Below are 24,856 nucleotides of genomic sequence, written 5' to 3'. Positions count from 1 at the left end.
ATGTTCTTTACAAGTGATGCCCTATCCGGGGCAAATTTTTTGAATGTTCCACAACTACATGAACTTGAAGAATGAAGAGATAAAAAATAAAAAATGAGAGTCCTAGTTAACCAAATGCCTCAAGAAATTAAAATAAAACTAAAATATCAACTGGCTCTTTCTAAAATGGGAAAAACAGTGAAGGAAGCAAATAATTAGGCTTTACTAATTAATACCAGAGATTTGAAATAAGGTTTAGCATATTCTATATCCTATATGAATCTAAGGTGATAAAGTAGTTAGGTTCATATAGGATAACAAATTGATTGTTGGTTGCCACTTGCCAGGGGAGAGAATGTCATCATCTTCGTCGCACTAACTTATCAGCAGCGTCCATTCTCGCAACTTTTCGAGAAGAATAAGACCAGATATAGCATGGGGACATGTTCTTGAGAGTGGTTGATAAAGATGGAAAGAAATATTATCTGTGTCTTATTGTGCAAGGCTAAGAGTGGTGGTATTTTCAGAATGAAGCAACACCTAGTAGGAGTAAAAGGGATATTGGAAAGTGTCTGAAGGTTCCATTTGATGTTAGATTCAATATGAATGAATCACGAAAGAATAGAGTAAAAAATAAGGAAAAAGAGATTTCGGAAGCATGACTCCTTTTGGTGTTGTAGTACATGAATTTGAGGGTGATCAGTTAGATGAAGAAATAAGAGGTTTTACCATCACAAATGACATGAATGAAGGTGGTAGTAGTGGCGGTAAAAAACAATTTACGAGCAGTAAGAGAAAGAAAACTACGGGGGTTAGTAATTATTCTGCTCCACGAACTACTTTGGGTCTCAGCCTTCAATTATGAGTGTTTTGGCTGGAAAAGATGCAAAGTGGAGAGCAGACATGTCTGTTGCACGATTTTATGATGCTTGCATCCCGATGAATGCTTTAAATTCAATTTATTTTCAGCCTATGTTGGATGTTGTAGCTGCAATTGGCCCTGGTATAAAACTTATTTATGATGATATGCGTTGTGAATTTGTTGAGAGATGCTAAGAAGGAAGTCCAATTAATTGTTGACAATTATGAGAGGATTTGGCAAGAGTTGGATGTACATTAATAGCTGATGGTTGGACAATACTTGCCATAGATCATTGATTAATTTTCTTGTGTACTGTCCTAAAGGTGTTGCTTTATAAAATAGTGGAGCTTCAGATGTTGTAAAGGATGCCTTTACATATTCAAGTTGTTTGAGGAAATGGCTTTATGGGTTGGACCAAACAACATTGTCCATATTGTCACAGATAATGGAGCAAATTATAAAGCTGCTGGAAGAATGCTGTCTGAGAAGTATGAGAATATTACTTGGTCACCCTGTGCAGCCCATTGCTTAAATTAATTTTGAAAGATATATCTGAGTTGGACCACTAGTGCATCTTGCAAAAGTGCTTCTGAAGTAACCAAGTTTGTGTATATCACAAATTTTGATAGCTTGGTTGAGGAAAGAGAGGTACTAGCTTATAAACCTTTAACCATGTTTTGTCAATTTATTAATAAACATTTTGTAATAATTTACTAACATCTGTTATGTATTGTATGTATCATTTGAACAGGGTTGGAGAGAAATCATACGACCGGGTGCAAACTCGGTTTGTACTACTTTCATTGCATTAAAAGTCTACATGAGCATAAACGACTTGCAAGCTATGGTGACTAATAGGTTTTTGTGGACTCTCGATATGCCAGAAGTAGTAAAGGCAAGAATGTTGTTCCCCATAATCTAGATAATGAATTTTGGGATAAAATGGGTTACGTTTCCAAAATTGTGGCTCATTGATGCGTTGTTGCGAATTGTGGACTCCGATGAGAGACCTGCAATAGGATACGTGTATGATGGCATGTACAGAGCCAAAAAGCGATCAAGGAGTTCTTTAGAAAGAGAAAGATATTGTACAAGCTTAACTGAAATTATTAAGCAGCGGGGGGATTTGCTTTGCATCGCGACATTAATGCTGTTGCTTATTATTTGAATCCGGCTTTTCAATATGACCGTGCAAGTTTCTGCAGGAAACCAGAGGTTATCCGCGGTTCTTGATGTTGTCGATAATAAAGCAAGTGCATTAAAGTTGAACAAGACAAGAGTAGTGGACGAAAGTAGAATATATGAGATCGCGAGGGAAAGCTTTCTCTTGAGCTTGCCTTCAAACTTGCAGAACCACACGACCTGGTAGTAATACTTATTAAATTTCTCAATTTTAAGTCCAATTTCTAAGTTTGAATGTTTATTTGATTATTTCATATGGTTAACACTGAACACTCTTAAACTTTTAATAGATGAATGGTGGAGGAATATGGGTATTACTCCACAGTTACAAGAGTTTGCAATTAAGATTTGAGCCAAACTGCAACCTCTTCGGGAGTGAGCGAAATTGGAGTATTTTCGAACGTATCCATACAAAAAGAAGGATAGATTGGAGCATCAACGGTTGAATGATTTGGTTTTATCCATTAACTTGCGTTTGAAAAATAGGTATAAAGCATTGGCAATTTTAATATTTTTTTATTCATATTTTAGTGATATTTTTATTGGCAGTCTTTCAGGATGTGTTACAAGAAAAGCAGTTGTGATCCTATCGATTATGAAGGCATTGACAGAACATAATTTTGGATTGCTGATGATGAACGGAGGGTGATGACTTCAATTTAGATGAATTAGAGCAAGCACTTTACGAAGAAGGATCTATTCCTGTCGGTGTTGATGGTCAACCCTATTATGATTCAGCAGGTGGTTCACAAGGTTGTTTCTAAACTTTTAACCAATTTGGTAACTATTTAATTTAAATATCAAAAAACAATGTACATTATAAATTTTAACTTATGTTTTTAATTTTTGCTAAATTTGTAGGTGATGGTGATATAATGACGATGACTCGGATGTGATGTTGATAATCAATTTAGGAGGGTTGACCCGTTGAAGAATTTGCTTGGTTTCCTTTTTCCCTTCGCTATCGTGTGCTCTATTGAATTTTTTTGTGGTTGGGTTGGTGGAATGGATTGATTATGTAATTTTATATGTTGGTTGGTGGATTGGCAGGTATTTTGATATTTTATAATTTGATGGTGGCCGTTGGTGGATTCATATTTGATAATTGAATTACTTTGTAATGACTTTAATGTTGTTTGAAACTTTAGAGTTTAGACTTTAGACTTGAGGATTGAATTTGTAAACTTTAACTATCAAACTTTGATGGTTTATTATTTGTAGCCTAGGGTTGGTTTGATGGTTTTAAACTTTAATTAGATGGAGAAATTATTGTTTTAGAGTTGGTTGATGGTTTAAACTTTAATTAGATGGAGAAATTATTGTTGTAGAGTTGGTTTGATGGTTTTTAAACTTAATTAGATGGAGAAATTATTGTTGTAGGGTTGTTTTTTATGGTTTTTAAACTTTAATTAGATGGAGAATTTGAATTTTTTGGCTTTTTTACGTTTTTGCTTATTTCAGCATGCTGATATCAGCATGACATCATGCTGACATCAGCATGGTGACGTCACAGTCACCGGTCAAACCGTCGAACCGAGAACCGACATTTAGCGGGTCGGCTCCTAGTCCGGTTTCAGAACATTGGTTGGTACTTCAGGCAGTTAAGGATGATAGATTGAAAAACATCCAGAAATTCAGAAGTTTGGGATGTAAATAATTCGAAAATCATCATTTGGATAAACAACTATGTTGAGCATTTTATAAGTATGCAATGGCTAAAGTATGAAATAACCAAGGAGGTTTAGGAACTGTTATCTCTCATTTCTCTTAAAATGTCAACAGTACACCCTAACTCAAAAATATAACACACTAAATAATTACAAGTATACCCTTTACGCTTTACACTATATATATAACATAGTTTCCAACACCTCCCCTCAAGCTGGAGCATATATACTATCATGTCCAACTTGGTTACAAATATAGGTTACCCTTTTACCAACTGAGACTTCGTGAGATGTCAGCTAGTTGTTCCCCTGTTCTAACATGATTAGTAGCAATTAACTTTGTTCAAGTTTCTCTCTACAAAGTGACAATCCACTCTATATGCTAGTCCTCTGTGAAAGACTAGATTGTTTGCTTATGTTGGCTGTTGGTTGTCACACACAAGTCCATAGTTCATGGGTCACCAAACCCAATTTCTCTAAGAAGATGTCTTGTCCATATGAGCTCACACGTAACTTGTGCCATAAGCCCGATACTCAGACTCTGCGTTGACCTAGCTACAACTGGTTGCTTCTTATTTCCAAGAAATAAGATTTCCTCCAACAAAACACAAAACCCAGTCACAGACCATCTATCCACAAGGATCCTACCTAATCAGCATCTAAAAAACCTTCTACCTTATTATGACCATGGTCACTGTAAAGAATCCCACGTCCAGGAGCTCCTTTTAGATATTTCAAGATATGGAGGACCGCATCCAATGAGATGTCCTAGGAGAAGACATAAACTGACTCACCAATCACTGAAAACGCAATATCGGACGGGTTACTGTAAGGTAGTTTAACTTTCCAACTATCCGTCTGTATCTGTCTGGATCACCAAACATCTCTCCATCCTCAGCATTCAATCTCACATTAGGAACCATAGGAGTGTTACAAGGCTTAGCCTCACTTAGACCCATTTCAGTCACACACATCTAACACAACTTGCGTTGAGAGAGAAAAATCCCTTCTTACTCCGAGAAACCTCAACTCCGAGAAATTACCTTAAAGTACCCAAGGTGTGAAATTTGGAAGCCAAAAAGTTTTCAAACTCTAATGCAACATCATCACTGCCAGTGATTACAATGTCATCAACATAAACAACCAAAAGAATGATGCTAGACTCGATTGCTATAAAGACAGAGTGATCATAAGCACTCCTATGTAAACCAGACGAGTCAACACTTCGCTAAACCTCCCAAACCACGCGTGGAGATTGCTTAAGCCATATAAAGATTTCCTCAGTTTGCTACCTTCCTGATCCCCCTGAGCAACAAACCCGGAGGTTGCTCCATGTAAACCTCTTCAAAAAGATACCATGTAAAAAGGATTTTTTACATCAAGTTGGTGAAGAGGCCAACGATATGAAGCTACAAGAGAAATGAATAGTTGGACAGAGGTCATTTTAGCCATTGGGGAGAATGTCTCAGAATAATCAATACCATACATCTGAGCTAAACCTTTAGCAACCAAAGAGCTTTCAACCAAACCACAGTCCCATCGGGAGCTTCACTGTGAAAACCCATTTGCACCCAATAGCCTTTTATTTTCAGGCAACCATTAGAACCCATGTATCATTATGTTCTAGAGCCAACATCTCTTCTTCCATAGCCCGTCGCCACCTATCATGAGCAATTGCTTAGACCAAAGTTGGGAACAAAACAGAGTCAAAGAGGCAAAAAAGACTTGGAAGATGAACATAGAGTGATAGGAAACAAATGAGGGATAGGATAGGTACAAGAGCGCTTACCTTTACGAAGAGCAATGGGAAGATCATGATCATGGGAGATGGCGGAACCAGATCAGAGGATGAGGCAGTCGATAGGGCAGTGTGATCAATGTGCTGCAGGTGTCTCATGGTGCTGGTGAACCGTGTGAGGAGTATACCTGGGTGATAGGAGGACGAGATGGTAGAGGACTATGATGGGTAATGTGGTAAACAAGAAGATCATCAGGGGGTGCTTCAAGAGAAGTAGATGAGGTGGAGGACTCAACATATGGAGTGGTTGCAAAAAAAGAAACATCGGCTGAGATAATGTACTTACCTAGGACAGGAGAAAAACAACGATAACCCTTCTGATATCGGGAATAACCCACGAATATGCACTTGAGGGACCTAGGTTCAAATTTGGATGCATGAGGTCTAACATCTTGAACAAAGCACGTGCACCCAAACACTTTAGAAGGAAGAGAGAATAAAGGCTGTGATGGAAAAAGGATGGAGAAGGGGATTTGACCGCCCAAAACAGAAGAAGACATGCGATTGATCAAGTGACATGCTGTAGAGATAGCATCTGTCCAAAATTTTGTAGAGACTTTCATGTGAAAAAGGTGAGTACGAGCGACTTCTAATAAATGACGATTTTTGCGTTTAGCAACTCCATTTTGCTGAGGTGTATAAACACATGATGACTGATGAATAATACCTCTAGTAGACAAAAAGGAAGAGAAAGGAGCAGAAAAGTATTCTTTGGCATTATCACTTCTGAGAATTTTAATAGATGAAATAAATTGATTTTGTATTCCCGCATAAAAGGTACAAAAAATGGAGAATATTTTAGAACGATTTTTCATAAAATACAACCAAGTTACACGTGAAAAATCGTCCACAAAAATAACAAAATATCGATATCCAGACTTTAACAACACAGGGCAAGGACCCCAAACATCAGAGTGTATAACATCAAAAGGAGCTGTGGCTCTTTTGTTTATCCTAGGGCTATAGGACACTCTATGGTGTTTTCCAAACTGATACGCCTCACACTCAAGGTGTGACACTGACCCTACATTAGGACACAACCTTTTCAAAATGGGAAGGGGAGGATGACCAAGGCGACCATGCAGTATGGGTAGAGATGAATCACTGGTACACGCAATAAGTTGAAAGACAGGAGTGGAGACATCATCGAGCATATACAGGCCACCTGATACACAGCCCCTACCAATAATCTGCCTCGTCCCAAGATCCTAAAATATACAATGAGTAGGAAAAAAGTAAACACCACGATTGAATGCATTAGTAATTTGACTAATTGATAAAATATTAAAGGGAAAATGGGGAAGGCACAAGACAGAGGAAAGAGACATAGATTTGTTGAGATGGGCGGTACCACATCCAATGGTAGGTGCAGTAGACTCGTTAGCTAAAGTAACCGAAGACAAATTGGGAGAAGGTGTAAATGAGGAGAGAATACCTGTATCGCCTGTCATATGGTGGGTAGCACTAGAATCAATGACCCAGTTACTACTAGAAGTGGACAAGCAGGCTGTAGGATTACCTAACTGGGTTAAAGTAGTAGTGGTCAATGGGATGGATGACTGGGAGCAAGCATTCTGAGTGAGACGAGCATATTCTGCTGCGGAGATAGTAATCTATGATGGGGTGGGTAAGAGACCATCTTGAGTTACAACATGAGCAAACTTCTGAGTGTCTTGCATATTCAGGGGCTTGCCATGAAGCTTCCAACAATTTTTCTTTACGTGACCCTCAGCACCACAGCGAATGCAAGTACGAGGGCCATTACCACGATTGTTCCTAGGATCACGACTTGTCCCTTTGTTACCTTTGCTATCACCAGACTTCATGCTAGCTAGGGCCGCATGATTAACATTAGGATTCTTGAAGGTTTCCTTGTCCTTAAACACTCCTTGATCTTCCCCCCTACTAACTCTGAGAAGGTGAGCAAAGACACCCGTAAGAGAGGGAAGTATCTCACCGGTAAGAAGTTGTGTACGAGCTATCTCATATTCCGATCTCAACCCAGCCAGAAAACATTGCACAACCACTTGTTCTTCTTGTGCTTGCATCATTTTCACGTTAGTAGGAACAGAAAACATAGCCCTTTTTTCTTCAAAGGCTTGTTTCATCTCTATATAATATTCGAAATGTCTTCTCTTGCATATTTGCTCGATATATCTTTAATAACAATTCGTGGGCATGAGACAAGTCTTGTTTACCAGTATACAAGAACTCTAGATACTCCCATAACTCTTTGACTGTATCACAGTGACTAATCACATCATCCACGGACGAATCAAGAATGTTCTGAATCTAATTGAAGAGCTTATCATCTTCCATGAGCCATCTCTTTCGAGTTTTACTATCATCCTCTGTTTCCTCAGGTGGATCCTCGATTAAATGGTCTCCCATATCAATGCTGGACACATATCGTTGGATTATTCGCTTCCATTGAATATAATTATTTTTTCCCAATAATTTTCGATCAGTAATTTTGGTGGAGGAAGTGACAATTTCAATCACCATCTTCTTGCCGTTTGCGGCCATACTGTCTAGCAAAGAACCCGTAACGCCACATATTCACAACAATCCCAACACCAAACAACCCAAGCAAACAGAACAATTCCACCAATTCCCAACAATCCTAACACCAAACAACCCAAGCAAGCACAACAACTCAAACCACCAGGATTCAGAACAACTCTGGTATCACATTTTCAACTCCAAGCCAACATAAAGCATTCCCATTTTCACACAAACACAGAACCATATTTCAGACAAAAGACCTGCAAAAAAAAAAAAAATTTCTACACCAAACCAAAAAATCAGAGAAGAGAACCAACACTCAGAATCAGCACTCGTCGGAAAAAAAAGGAGAACAATGATAAACAGAGTCAGACGTCGCCGGAAAACAGACACAGAGTCACACGTCTCCGGAAAACAGACACAGAGGTCAGACGTCGCCAGAAAACAAAGGGAAGGGGTTTGACGTCGCCGAAAAACGCAAGGGACGGGTCAGACATTGTCGGAAATCACAAGGGAAGGGTCAGACGTCGCCAAAAATCGCAAGAGAGGAGTCAGACGTCGCCGGAAAACGCAAGGAAGGGGTCTGACGTCGCCGAAAAACACAAGAGAAGGATCTGACGTCATTGGAAAACGCAAGGGAGGGGTCTGACGTCGCCGAAAAACCCAGGGAAGAAGCCAGCACTCGTCGAAAAACTGAATCACGCAAATGGGTTTAGGGTTTACGCATTTCAGGCTCTGATACCATGTTATCTTCCCTATTTCTCTTAAAATGTCAACAGTACACCCTAACTCAAATATATACGCACACTAAATAATTACAAGTATACCCTTTACCCTTTACACTATATATATAAACATAGTTTCCAACAGGAACATTTGGAAAGTTGTATGCACAATCCAACTTTGCAAAACAATATCAGTTGGAATCTAATATTTCAACCCTCCAACCAAACAATATGAGTGTTTAAGAGTTTTATTAAGCGATGACAGATTTTTGGGATTAGTTGACTTTTACAGAATCAATAAAGTTACAAGCTTTTGAATTGCATATTGCTCGTTGAGAAAAACAATGACTAGTTCATTTTTTTATGGCTCTTCATAATGAGTTTAAGGGACTCATGAGACAATTTTGCATCATACCCTACTTCCTTCTGTTGATTCAATTGTTAGTGAGTTGTTAATAGGAGAGATATGTCTTAAAACTCAAACATAGGAAGGAATTTTTCCCACACCTACTCTTTCTGTTTTAGCAATACCTTCAAGACCACCTCCAATTATCAAAGCATGCCCCATTTGAAGGTTGGTTATGATGAATGTAATTTCTACATGCAAAAAGGTCATTGGAAGTTTCAAAGCTAATAAACATGGGACACCTACCACCACAACACCATCCTCTACCATGGCTATTGGGAAATCAATGACCTTATAAGCTTCCTCAGCCTAAAATTGCAGTAGTTGTACTGTCATCAAACTCATTTGGGTTCGGCGTTACACAATCTCCCAATTCCTCAATAGTTGCACTTACTAAGCAGTTTCAAAAGTTTCTTGCCACACAACCACATGTTATGTCTGTCTAGTATCCTATAGATTAATTTGTAAGTTCTTCAGGTATGTCTTCTGCCAAGTGTCTGTCTTAGGCATTTTTTGGAAGGATTGTTTTGGATTTTTCTGGATGCAAAATTGTCCTACAAAGTCCCTCAAACTCATCACAAAGAGCCATAAAAAATTGAACCAGTTGTTCTTTTCTACGAGCAACATATGGTTCACAAGCTCGTGACTCTATTGATTCTGTAAGAGCCAACTGATCCAAAAGATCTGTCATCCTTGAATAAACCTCTTGACGCTCATATTGTTCTATTGGAGGGCTCAAATATCATATTCCAACTGATATTGTTTTGTAAAGTTGGATTGTGTATACAATCTTTCCAAATGTTCCCAAAACCTCTTTGACTATTTCATACTTAGCCAATTACATACCTATAGAATGTTTAATAGAGTTGTTTATCCAAATGATGATTTTCGAATTATTTACATCCCAAACTTCTAATAATTTTGCATATTTTTCAATATTATCTTTAGGTTTTTCTCGAAGTACCAACAATATAACCCCACATCTTCTTGCCTTTCAAAATATCTTTCATCAAATAACTCCAATACGCATAATTCTTACTTCTAACTAATTTCACACTAATAGGTTGAAGAGAATCATGTTTTCAATATCCATAATGAAAACTAGCACAATTATATCATCAAAGAAAAAACTTCCAACGAAAAGAAAAAAATTTTAAAATAGGTCCTTCCAAAAAATCAAATTACATGGCAGTCCCAAAACTTTTTGAACCTGTAAACAGACCCCAAATGTATCCTACATGTTTGAAACCTTGCAACCAGACCCCTACGTCTAGATAAAATTCAAAACAATCATTCCACAAAACATAAATTTTACGATAGTCCTAAAAGTTTTCAAACCTGTAAACAAACCCCAAAGATATTGTACATGTTTGAAAACATGCAGCCAAGCCCCTGCAATCTGGCTTTCTTCAATTTGGTAAGCCTTCCACTAGAAAACCATAATCCGCCCAACCAAACAACAAGTACAACCAACCAACAACAATTAATGCACAAAATCACTCGCTAATTCAGCCACAAACCAAGTCACACGCTCAACCACAAGAATCACCCACAAACTCAACCACAATTCACCACAAGAAGAAAACAAAAGGAGCTACCAAATACCCTTGGGATCATCTGCTCTAATATCATACTAACATAATCAAAGATTCAAAGAAGACTCAAAAAAGATTGAGAAAAAAAAAAAAAAAAAAACTAGCGTTATATATTACATTAACCAAAAGAAAAGATAAAAATACAAAGAGTACATACAGATACATGTGTGTACACATGTGTGTGTGATATATAAAAAAAAAAAAAAAAAATCAAAGATTCCCTCAATAATTTATGTGACGTTATAATGACTAAAATTTGTAGAAATTGCGTATTCTGTCATTATAAACCAAACTTTTTATAAATCAATTCTCTAAGTTTCTTCTCTCTCAACTCTTTTCAATATATATAACCACTCAAAAAGTTCGGACTTTTTGAGTGATTATATAAATTGAAAAGAGTGTAAGAAAAAACTTAGAGAATTGCTTACAAAAGCTTAATTTACAAAGACCCAAAATATACAATTTATACAAATTTTAGCCTACTGTAACATTACATGAATACCATTGAGAGAAGCTTGGATTTTTTTTTTTTTATTGTTTTTATAGAGCAAAAAAAAAAAAAAAAAATCAAAGATTCCCTTAATATATATAAGAAAAAGTACATATTGATAGAATTTGAGGTGAGTCTGACTCCTCACCCAATAAGGTCTTGTTGAATGGGAGGATTACCCTTTTTTATAAACTAGTAGGCTTAAGCGTGCCTAGTCGGTGTGGGACTCCAACACTTCCCCTCACTGTCAAGCCCATATGTTAGGTCATGCTTGTTTTTGGAGATAGTTGTCGACTCTAACTTTTCACCCGCTGGTCAAGCACTCAACTCAACTGAACCTGAGCTTGATACCATGATAGAATTTGAGGTATGCCTGACTCCTCATGCAATAAGGTCTTGTTGAATGAGAGAATTACCCCCTCTTATAAATCAGTAGACTTAAGCGTGCCTAATCGGTATGAGACTCCAACACATATAACTCATAACACTTTATACTAATGTTTTAAGACCCGATCTAGGTCTTGACCTAGTCAAGGGCTTGGATCCCAAGTTGACCGGTCTAACATGCTAACGTTAGCATAATGATATCATACTGATGTCAATATGTGACATAATAAAAAATTAAACCCTAAAAATTAATTAATTTCTAAAAGCTCATCATTAAACCAAATTTTGTAGTCAACTCTTTTTAATCCTAAACGCGAAACATTACCATTACTCCATTGGGAATCATAACTATAGCAGCTAACGAAAGCTCATCTTTGAACTTCTTGACAAAGTTTTTTGGAATGCTCTGCAGTTACCCGAATCAAGTTAGACTGCATTTATCTTGAAGTATCATAATCAAAGAATGACATGTCAATGATATAAATTGTAGAAGAAGATTCATATATTGTGATGAAAATACCGGTCTGAGATATCAATTAGATATTTTCACGACATATATGTCCATCCTGTTACTTGATTTTTAGAAATCGATATGCAGATTAGAAGCAGGTAGGTTATTACAAGCAAATACAATTTTTCCTTATAATACCTAGAAATTTCTTGACCATTCCTACGTGTTTACCGAGTTGGAACTACTTTTAGACCCTTGGTAGAATTACCCAAGTTAGCATTCTACAAAGTAAGTGATCTCAAGGGGATTTAAACAGCTGAGCTCATGGTTGAAACTAATATATTAGAAACGAGGATCAGCAAATTGAGAGCTATGGACCATATTTTGTGCAGATATAAATAATAAGCTTGTTAGGGAAAATTTTGTTGAGATATATTTTCTCTAATATACAAAGGGGACAAAAAAAAAACAAAAACAAAAACAAAAGAGCCTAAAGATTCATTACTAGACAGCTAGCTTAAATTCACTTTCCACGTTTTCCGGAACAATCTCAGTGCAGACAAGGATCAAGGTGACTAAGAACTCAACATCCAGAAGACCCTTAAAGTTCTTTTTCTTCCTCATTTCGCAGTTTCCCTGCTAACCAAACCGATTTCTCACTCCTCATCAAACTCATATAGGCCTCTTAAAACTAAAAAACAAAACTTTAAAATACCCTCTTCTCCTTTACCCACTTACTTTATCAGCCAGCCAAACAAACTGCTGGTTCTTACCAAACTCATCCCTGACAAAAGCAGGTTATCAAATTGTTCAATTAACCCTCTACATATCCTCCATGTTTATTCTAGTCTTTAGGTTCTTAAAACTATACAATCAACCAACCCTTACACAACTGTCTTCACAAGCTTAATTTAATTACTCTTAAAACCCAAAAAACAAACTTCTGGATTCTTCCAGAATCTCATATACTCTTTCTCTATTCAATCTCCCCAACTAATAAAATGTAGAGATAATCTGCAAAACAACTAACCTAACAATCCCAATTTCACACAGAACAACACACACAATCAAAACTGAAAGAGAAATCAAGAAACAAGAACACGGATTTTACCGTGGTTCAGTTACCCAATATAGGATAAGCTACATCCACGTTGAGCTCCAGAAACTTGGGGCTCACTGCACTAAAGATTGAGTTCAACAACAATACAACCAAGATTTACACCCAATCACTCAAACACTGCGAAACTCTCTCTCACAATAAACTGCAATCTTTCCCATGAGAATGGGAAACACAACCCTTAAAACGTGATTACAATCAACCACCCAAGATTACAACCTGTCAAAGAGATTCACAACTAAATCTAACAGAGAATTTCTAAGCTGAAGAACAGTATGACGAATTGCGTTTTTCGTCAAAATGAATGCTTGATGTATACTGTTTTGAGGTGGGATAATGCTGGCCGTCAGATGTTGAAATCTTTCAATGGTCTGGATCTCTTTATGTGGCAGATTGAGTAAAACGACAGCGTTGAACTTAAAGTTCAACGACATCGTTTTTGTGCTTCACATTAACATAAAAGTTCTAATTTTTACTTTGATCAATTTCTTATCTGGTTAAAAGCTTTCTACTTCACCTCAGAGACATACATATTAGGCTCCAAAATGAAATCAACCAAACAAAACAAAACATACCCAAGAACAAAAAACACAGAAAAGACCAAAATTCAATTACCCTTTAATATTCTCTAGCCAAATTTTTCTCAAAATAACAAGATTAAACAAGCAACATGGTTTACCAGTTTCCTGTCTCTAATGGTTGATGAGAGAATAAGCTTGTGAAAAGAGGGGCGTGGCATTTGTGAAAACAGACAGAAGAAGATATGACGTTTAAGTATATGAGCTTTCAGATCTTCTTCTTTGTCTTCTTCTTCTCCTTCACTGCTTCTAGTCAGAAGGCTTAAACACTAAACCAAAAAAACATGAAGTCCAGATTTTCAATGTTTGCTCCAGAAAGAATCAATGAAACACAAAGTCACAACCGTAACAATAATATCGGACGGGGGAGCCGAATGTAGTGCTGACGGAAGCGGACGGCGGACCGAGCGGAGTGTAGTGAGGATTGGTTGATTGAAAATTTCACTCAACGGCGCGAAGAATCAAGATTGAAGGTGAAGAATGAAGCTTGAACACAGAAGAACGAAGATTTTCATTTGAACTGACCCGGTTTTTTTCAACAGACCGGTTGGACCGGAGGTTCTCTGCCGTTCCTTCGGTCCAACCGCGGGTCAAACCAGATTAAAACTTAAAAGTCCATTTGTTTATTTTCTCTTATCATATTCCTACTAATATTCCTACTATTTTTAAAATACACATTTGTTTCTATCATGAAAGAACTATTATATTTTATTCAATTATTTTTAAATCTTTTAAGTTTATTTATTTAACTAAACATCCTCAAAAAAGTTTAAAAATTAACAAAAACACTCCCACCACCCACATTTATCAGATTTCGGCCAACACTGTCAGAAGGTAGCCGAAATCTGATACAATGGTGCACTACCGATTGGATCTAGCCAGTGGTGCACTACCGATTGGATCTAGCCAGTAGTGCACCGATATAGCATTTTTCAGTCAAATCTACTGTAGATCTGGCCGAAAAATGTCAGATCTATGGCCAAAGATCTGACCGTTGACAGCCAGATCTTGGTCGTAGCTAGTCGTCAACGACAGCCAAAATATGACTATCGTTGTTCATCAACATCAACCATACCTTTGACTGTCGTTGATGACCAAACGCAGCCAGATCTTACCGTCAATGGCTAGATCTAGCCGTAGATCTAGCCTTTTCTAGCCAAATCAGCGGTGGATTTGGCTAGAATGCTCCGATCGACGACTTCGGCCACCCTCCGACGGTGGTGGCCGGCTGCCGATATTTAGTGGGTGGTTGGGGGTATTTTTATAATTTTTAATGTTTTTATTACAGGGGTGTTTAGTAAATTAACAAACTTAAGGGGTGTTTTGTTAATTTTTAAATCTTATATCGTTATTCCCACCCAACTCTTAGGGCCCGTTTGGTACACAATTTTTCAGTATTCTATTATCTATTCTATCCAAAATACACATTTATTCTCTTATGCTCAAAATATTATTCTATATTATTCTATTTATTTAAACCCCCTAAATTTGTTAATTTAACTAAACACCCCTTAAAATTTTTTTTAGAAATTGACAAAAACATCTCAGCAACCCACATTTGCTAGATCTCGGCCACCACAACTAGAAACTTTCCAGAATCTGGTATAATGGTGCACTATCGATTGAATCTGGTTGGTGGTACGCTAATCTAGCCATTTCCAGCCAGATCCACCGTAGATTTGGCCGGAAAAGGCCAGATCTTTGGCTATAGCCAGTCATCAACGATAACTATATCTTTGGCCATCATTGATGACCAAATGCGATCAATGGCCAAATCTAGCTACAGATCTGGCATTTTTCCAGCCAGATCCACTGTGGATCTGGCCGGAAAATGCCATATCGGCGTACGACCAGCCAAATCTAGCCGATCGTGCTCCAATACGGCAACTCCAGCCACCCTCCGATGTTGGTGGCCAGCTGTCAGTATTCAATAGGTGCGTTGAGGTGTTTTTATTAATTTTTAATATTTTATTATAGGGGTGTTTAGTAAATAAACAAACATAAGGGGTCTTTTTATTAATTTTCAAATCCTACATCGTAATACCCACCAAATTTTAATTTTTTTCAAAATATTATTCTAAAAAGTATCAAAATAATGAACCAAATACACCCTAACCATTTTAAAAATATTATTCTAAATACTAAAACAAACACACCAAAAAATGTTGGTGTGACCGGCCTGGTAAATACCCCTGTTCCCAATCCAACCCATTAAACCGGAGTTGGGCCGAGTTTTAAAACAGTGTCTTATACTACCATGATTGATATTCTTTTGTCATGCGCATATGATCTTTATAGTTATGACTACACCCCGCACAGATGAGCAAATCTGGGAGGTGGGTTGCTTTTATTTTGTTTGGAGAGTGAAGTTCAGACTTGGTAATCAAACATAGAATTTTCCAACATTTTCGAAAATAGTTTTAGGCTTTGGATAGCGTCAACTTGGAGATGAAGTTAGAAAGAAAGAAGGGAAGCTAGATTCCAGTGGCATGTTTTTTCTTTCTATTTTACGAGTTTCAGTTAAAAAAAAACTAAATCAAGGCACGGAATTTTATTGTATATGGTAATTTGGATTTTGCAGTTACTGAGAATGGAGAGAATTGGAGTATGGGTCAGAGGCGGTTGGTTTGTCTTGGGCGTGTGCTACTCAAGAAAAGTAAGATCTTGGTGCTTGATGAAGCTACTGCATCCGTCGACACTGCTACTGATAATCTGATTCAGCAAACTCTTCGGCAACACTTCTCTGAAAGCACAGTCATAACAATTGCACATTGGATCACTTTTGTTCTTGATAGTGATATGGTGCTGCTGCTAAATGAAGGTTAATGGTCAGGTAATTTACTGTTTTTGGCATAGAATCCATCATCATCAAATGTTATTGATCTGTCATTGTCTTGTTGTAGGACTTATCGAGGAATATGATTCGCCAACAAAGTTGCTAGAGAACAAATCATCATCACTTGCACAAATTGTTGCAGGTCAAATTCCAGTTCCGATGAGAAGTTAGCTGGAAACGGAAGCCTGAAGGCCACAAGTTAACTAGCGTATGTTAACAATGTAGTATTTGTTTGTTTGGCCAAAGAACAAGCAAAAAACAAAGAGAAAAACAAGAAATAGCAATTGATACTTTTGTTCACCTGAAGTAATGAAATAGGTATGCAAATAACAAAACTTTCAACCCAAACAAATTTAGGTCAAAACCCACCAACCAAATAACAATTGCTTAATCACAAACCACCCAAATGAAAAGACCAAAAAAGAAAGAAAAAAAGCATTTGTCAATAACTGTGGAGGTCACATCACGGTTGCAGCATGGCCTTGCTCACTACGCTACTGTGAAAAGAGGGGCGTGGCATTTGTGAAAACAGACAGAAGAAGATATGACGTTTAAGTATATGAGCTTTCAGATCTTCTTCTTTGTCTTCTTCTTCTCCTTCACTGCTTCTAGTCAGAAGGCTTAAACACTAAACCAAAAAAACATGAAGTCCAGATTTTCAATGTTTGCTCCAGAAAGAATCAATGAAACACAAAGTCACAACCGTAACAATAATATCGGACGGGGGAGCCGAATGTAGTGCTGACGGAAGCGGACGGCGGACCGAGCGGAGTGTAGTGAGGATTGGTTGATTGAAAATTTCAATCAACGGCGCGAAGAATCAAGATTGAAGGTGAAGAATGAAGCTTGAACACAGAAGAACGAAGATTTTCATTTGAACTGACCCGGTTTTTTTCAACAGACCGGTTGGACCGGAGGTTCTCTGCCGTTCCTTCGGTCCAACCGCGGGTCAAACCAGATTAAAACTTAAAAGTCCATTTGTTTATTTTCTCTTATCATATTCCTACTAATATTCCTACTATTTTTAAAATACACATTTGTTTCTATCATGAAAGAACTATTATATTTTATTCAATTATTTTTAAATCTTTTAAGTTTATTTATTTAACTAAACATCCTCAAAAAAGTTTAAAAATTAACAAAAACACTCCCACCACCCACATTTATCAGATTTCGGCCAACACTGTCAGAAGGTAGCCGAAATCTGATACAATGGTGCACTACCGATTGGATCTAGCCAGTGGTGCACTACCGATTGGATCTAGCCAGTAGTGCACCGATATAGCATTTTTCAGTCAAATCTACTGTAGATCTGGCCGAAAAATGTCAGATCTATGGCCAAAGATCTGACCGTTGACAGCCAGATCTTGGTCGTAGCTAGTCGTCAACGACAGCCAAAATATGACTATCGTTGTTCATCAACATCAACCATACCTTTGACTGTCGTTGATGACCAAACGCAGCCAGATCTTACCGTCAATGGCTAGATCTAGCCGTAGATCTAGCCTTTTCTAGCCAAATCAGCGGTGGATTTGGCTAGAATGCTCCGATCGACGACTTCGGCCACCCTCCGACGGTGGTGGCCGGCTGCCGATATTTAGTGGGTGGTTGGGGGTATTTTTATAATTTTTAATGTTTTTATTACAGGGGTGTTTAGTAAATTAACAAACTTAAGGGGTGTTTTGTTAATTTTTAAATCTTATATCGTTATTCCCACCCAACTCTTAGGGCCCGTTTGGTACACAATTTTTCAGTATTCTATTATCTATTCTATCCAAAATACACATTTATTCTCTTATGCTCAAAATATTATTCTATATTATTCTATTTATTTAAACCCCCTAAATTTGTTAATTTAACTAAACACCCCTTAAAATTTTTTTTAGAAATTGACAAAAACATCTCAGCAACCCACATTTGCTAGATCTCGGCCACCACAACTAGAAACTTTCCAGAATCTGGTATAATGGTGCACTATCGATTGAATCTGGTTGGTGGTACGCTAATCTAGCCATTTCCAGCCAGATCCACCGTAGATTTGGCCGGAAAAGGCCAGATCTTTGGCTATAGCCAGTCATCAACGATAACTATATCTTTGGCCATCATTGATGACCAAATGCGATCAATGGCCAAATCTAGCTACAGATCTGGCATTTTTCCAGCCAGATCCACTGTGGATCTGGCCGGAAAATGCCATATCGGCGTACGACCAGCCAAATCTAGCCGATCGTGCTCCAATACGGCAACTCCAGCCACCCTCCGATGTTGGTGGCCAGCTGTCAGTATTCAATAGGTGCGTTGAGGTGTTTTTATTAATTTTTAATATTTTATTATAGGGGTGTTTAGTAAATAAACAAACATAAGGGGTCTTTTTATTAATTTTCAAATCCTACATCGTAATACCCACCAAATTTTAATTTTTTTCAAAATATTATTCTAAAAAGTATCAAAATAATGAACCAAATACACCCTAACCATTTTAAAAATATTATTCTAAATACTAAAACAAACACACCAAAAAATGTTGGTGTGACCGGCCTGGTAAATACCCCTGTTCCCAATCCAACCCATTAAACCGGAGTTGGGCCGAGTTTTAAAACAGTGTCTTATACTACCATGATTGATATTCTTTTGTCATGCGCATATGATCTTTATAGTTATGACTACACCCCGCACAGATGAGCAAATCTGGGAGGTGGGTTGCTTTTATTTTGTTTGGAGAGTGAAGTTCAGACTTGGTAATCAAACATAGAATTTTCCAACATTTTCGAAAATAGTTTTAGGCTTTGGATAGCGTCAACTTGGAGATGAAGTTAGAAAGAAAGAAGGGAAGCTAGATTCCAGTGGCATGTTTTTTCTTTCTATTTTACGAGTTTCAGTTAAAAAAAACTAAATCAAGGCACGGAATTTTATTGTATATGGTAATTTGGATTTTGCAGTTACTGAGAATGGAGAGAATTGGAGTATGGGTCAGAGGCGGTTGGTTTGTCTTGGGCGTGTGCTACTCAAGAGAAGTAAGATCTTGGTGCTTGATGAAGCTACTGCATCCGTCGACACTGCTACTGATAATCTGATTCAGCAAACTCTTCGGCAACACTTCTCTGAAAGCACAGTCATAACAATTGCACATTGGATCACTTTTGTTCTTGATAGTGATATGGTGCTGCTGCTAAATGAAGGTTAATGGTCAGGTAATTTACTGTTTTTGGCATAGAATCCATCATCATCAAATGTTATTGATCTGTCATTGTCTTGTTGTAGGACTTATCGAGGAATATGATTCGCCAACAAAGTTGCTAGAGAACAAATCATCATCACTTGCACAAATTGTTGCAGGTCAAATTCCAGTTCCGATGAGAAGTTAGCTGGAAACGGAAGCCTGAAGGCCACAAGTTAACTAGCGTATGTTAACAATGTAGTATTTGTTTGTTTGGCCAAAGAACAAGCAAAAAACAAAGAGAAAAACAAGAAATAGCAATTGATACTTTTGTTCACCTGAAGTAATGAAATAGGTATGCAAATAACAAAACTTTCAACCCAAACAAATTTAGGTCAAAACCCACCAACCAAATAACAATTGCTTAATCACAAACCACCCAAATGAAAAGACCAAAAAAGAAAGAAAAAAAGCATTTGTCAATAACTGTGGAGGTCACATCACGGTTGCAGCATGGCCTTGCTCACTACGCTACGATGAGGCGGCTGGCCCCCAAGGGAATCTACAGGTACCATTATCCCTTAACGGTTGATTTGAGAAAGTTAAGGACTTGGGGATTTTGTAGTTATATTTGAGAAAGTTAGCTCAGAGTTCAAGTCAACTTGTACGAGGTCAAAGTCTTCGAATCGAAGGATAGCATGTGAGTGTATAGTATTTTTCCCCCCTGTACAAATGAATGCATGGTATCATTTTCTCCAAAACTCGTGCTTGACAAACTTTCTATGATGCCAAGATATTTTGTGACATTGCTAATCTTTCCGTTGGCATGATTACAAGTTAATCCAAAAGCTCCATTATTTTATCGAAAAAGTCGTACTTTAGAGTTATGAGTCAGCGATAATCAACGACGTGACGATCCCTCAATCTTTTGGCAAGAGATAAGTCACAAGTTTTCTATAGTAAGGTTGACGTAGAATGTCTAGTAGATGAATTTCAGAAGAGACTGTATGTCAGATGTCGAAACACGGGCATACCAACTTAAAACAGTCATACTTTTTTTATTTGAGAGGAGTTACGAGGTCCATAAGATATAAGGTCGTTTTCAGGCCCAAAATCCACTTTTTCGGTGTTTCGGGGCCGTTTCAGTTTTCTGCACATTTTTCTTATTTTATAATTAGTCAACAGTTAGGATCTTCTTTTTTAATTAATTTAGATTTTATTTTCTTGTTGATTAGGAATCTTGTTAGGATTGATTGGCATCATCCTATATAAATATATTATTCCTTTTTTTAAGATATAGAATAATTTTCAGATTTTCTTTCAAACTTTATGAATTAAGTTTATGTGATTAAGACTTATTTATCAACACTAAAAATATAATCGTACTAACCTTATTTTTACGCTAACTCATTGCGTCAAAGACAAAATAAGAACATCTCTCTCTATGCTTTCGACGAACTCCACTGGATAATATGCATTACAGCAAGGAAATATGTTACACTTATCAATAATTGTCAAAGAACTGACAAGACTCGTGTAACTAATAGTAAACGGTGCCCAAAAACCAACCAGTCGCCCAGATAAAAACAAAATGAAGCCAGCCGCTTGCAGCTGTAGAGAGAAAACTTGCATAGGAAAGCTATGCTAGCTATGCAATTTGTATGTCTGTCTAACATCTAGATAACAAGTGTTTAATGGATAGATGTATTTATAGAGATGATGTGATGCATTCCACTCATTTAAGATTTTATTGTTTATCATAATGTTACAAATCAGAATCTGCTCTCATACCATGTTAAAAATCGAAAAGAATAAAATAAAGAACAACAACAATATGTGAAGAATATCAACCATACAAAGACACAATATTTTACGTTGTTCAGCATAACTCGCCTACATCCACAAATGTGAGAGATCCACTATAATTCTATGAGTACGATGCAAGTGTTCATCATACCATCAACCTAGTACCTTTACATAGGCGGACATCATATTCTTATAGTGTTTAATACCCTTCTTGTAGCCTCACATTCTCGCTTTCTTTACTTCCCTCTCTCATAACTTTAAATTAGTTTTAGCCCCTTTATTTATAAGTAGAATAAGATATTCTTTTTTTACAAAGATTCATATTCCTAATCCTATTAGAACTCCCCTAATTTAATTCATTCTCCTATTTTAACTCTAAATAAAATCTTAAACCAATTCTCATTTCCTAATACAACTCAAAGTAAAGGAAAAAAATATTCTCAATTACAAATTCCTAAAATAGAAATTTGCCTAAAACTTAATTCTTTTTTCTTCTTGCTTGCCTTTGCTTCATCAATTACCAAAAAGTATTCACATTCCAATAATTAATCATCTAATTACAACTAGTAAAACGATATGTGTCTACCATGTACTAATCTGAATGCAAATATGGAGATTCAAATCTTTGCCACAGTAATAAAATCCGATAGCAAAAAATTCAACACCATCAAGTGTCACTTCCTATATTATTAGTGAATAAGTCTAAGGTTCTAATAATAATATTTGGACCCTACATATAATTAAGCAAACTCATTTTGAGTGAAGGATATTTATTTACGTGAAACTCAAAAGAAATTTCATATAGGCCAAAGCGAACCATGCCTACTTTATTAAATTTGAGATTTGACAATTGATATTAGAGAGAAGTTCATTAGGTTGAACTTTTGGATTTGACCATTGGTATCAAAGCAGGGCTTATTTTGATGGAATTTGAAATTTGACAATTGATATTAGACAGACAATATCTATTTGGTTGAACACAACATCGCAAACGATATATTTTAAGTGAAAAACACTTGCCAACCAAAGAGTCCATCATTAGAGTGTGAAGACAGATTGATGGTCACCTAAAGCTTATCAGATTAACCAGCGGCGGATGCAGTACTGGTTGAGCCCACCCTCAAATTTAAAAAAAAAATATTAATATGTACAATTTTTGGATTTTGATCTATCCAAACAAAAATATTAATAGATAAAAATATTAATGTGTAATTAATTTTTATTTTAACCCACCCTAACAAAAATTTCTGGATCTACACTTGAGATTAACCAGTGTGTCATGTGCATTTTACCATGTAAGTTAACATCATAAGTGGTGGATTTTTATTAACTTTATGATAATTACTATTACGAGTAAACATTTCTATATAAGTGAGGATTATTGGCCCTTTTGATTCATCATCTTAACAGAGGAAAGAGTTTTGAAATTGGTTCTTCTCCATGGAGTTTCATATTCCTTCTTTCAACCTCATCATCTCCTTTCTCTTGTTCTTTTTCATGGCAGTCAAAATAATAAAGGGACACAAATCCAGGAGTTCAAGCTCAAAGATGCCCCCAGGGCCCTGGAAACTACCACTAATTGGAAACTTGCACCAGCTGGTCGGTTCACAACCCCATCGTCGCCTGAGAGACTTGGCCACGAAATATGGACCTTTGATGCACCTCCAGCTTGGTGAAGTTTCAACCGTCGTTGTTTCTTCCGCAGAGATTGCCCGAGAAGTTTTGAAAACCCATGACCTCAACTTTGCAGACCGGCCCTTTCTGGTTTCCTTGAAGTTGGTGACTTATGACCATACTGATATTGCTTTTGCACCATATGGAAATTATTGGAGACAGCTCCGAAAAATTGCAACCATAGAGCTATTAAGTGCAAGACGAGTCCAATCACTGCGATCAGTCAGGGAAGAGGAGGTCTCAAATCTCATTAAATCCATACAGGCTAATGAAGGATCAGTAATCAATCTTAGTGATGAAATTGTCAAGTTCACATATGGCATAACAGCCAGGGCGGCTTTCGGAGAAAGATGCAAAGATGAAGAAGCTTTCCTATCATGCGTACTGGAAATCATAGAGGCAGGTGCAGGTTTCTCCATTGTTGATTTCTACCCTTCTGTTAAAGCAATTCAGGTGATTAGTGGAATGGATCTGAAGCTTGAGAAGCTGCATCAGAAGAGTGATGGAATACTTGAAAATATCCTGAATGATCATAAAGAGAAGGAGAGGACAAAAATTGACGAAAGAGAAGTAAAGGAAGATATAGTTGATGTTCTTTTGAGAGTCCAGCGGGAGGGTGACCTTGAATTTCCCCTAACTGACAACAACATCAAAGCAGTCATCCATGTCAGTATAATAATCTCTTTAAATGTATTATTATTATTCTTTACAATTACTACAAGGTCTTTTCACATACATATATATGTTCATTCGACATATTTTATGAGCACAAACAGACAATATAGATGCCCTTAAATGAGCACTGAATAAATTATGTCCAAGCTGATAACTTTTAATTTTTTAATCAGGATATTTTTAGTGCTGGGAGTGAGACATCATCAACGGCTTTACAGTGGGCAATGCCAGAATTGTTGAAAAACCCAAGGGTAATGAAAGAGGCACAAGCTGAAGTAAGACGAGTCTTTGATGGAAAAGGATATGTTGATGAAAATGGCATTCAGGAATTGAAGTACTTGAAATCAGTGATCAAAGAAACCCTGAGGCTGCACGCTCCTGTACCTCTTTTACTTCCAAGAGAATGCAGAGAGAGTTGCGAAATCAACGGGTACACGATTCCTGAAAAGACTAGAGTGGTTGTTAACGGATGGGCAATTGGAAGAGATCCTGGAAACTGGAACGACGCTGAGACATTTTATCCTGAGAGATTTCTTGACAGTTCAATTGATTTCAGGGGAGCAGATTTCGAATACATTCCATTTGGAGCTGGAAGGAGAATTTGTCCAGGCTTAACGTTTGCACTACCAAATATTGAGCTGCCACTCGCACAACTTCTGTACCATTTTGATTGGAAGTTCCCAAATGGGATGAATCCTGAAGATCTAGACATGACTGAGGTCTTTGGTATAACTTTAGGCAGGAAAAAAGACTTGATGCTGATTCCTATTCCTTATCGTTCTTAATCTTAATCTCCCAACAACATATAGATCTCATGAGATTATGATCGATGTTCGTGTAGATGTGCAGTGTGTAAAATGGTTAAGCTTGTTAAACTTGTTTACTTCGAATAAGTAATGTCAAGGGAAATAAATTAAAATGATTTAAAGTTTTCGGGGCTATTTGTTGTTTAATATTGTTAAATAA

General features: G+C 37.1%; 1 protein-coding gene across 1 annotated transcript; it reads left to right on the top strand.

Moving 5' to 3' along the window:
* Positions 1-22,933: 22,933 nt before the first annotated feature.
* On the top strand, positions 22,934-24,843 carry LOC116111269 (cytochrome P450 71D10-like). Its single transcript, XM_031397467.1, has 2 exons — positions 22,934-23,881; positions 24,064-24,843. Exons 1-2 carry the CDS (start codon positions 22,982-22,984, stop codon positions 24,673-24,675), a joined length of 1,512 nt encoding a protein of 503 aa, XP_031253327.1. The 5' UTR covers positions 22,934-22,981; the 3' UTR covers positions 24,676-24,843.
* Positions 24,844-24,856: the final 13 nt, after the last annotated feature.

Source organism: Pistacia vera, unplaced genomic scaffold (assembly GCF_008641045.1).
Source record: "Pistacia vera cultivar Batoury unplaced genomic scaffold, PisVer_v2 Contig630, whole genome shotgun sequence".
Lineage (NCBI taxonomy): Eukaryota > Viridiplantae > Streptophyta > Magnoliopsida > Sapindales > Anacardiaceae > Pistacia > Pistacia vera.
Note: the sequence above shows the minus strand (reverse complement) of the source record. Positions and strands in the feature narration are given on the sequence as shown.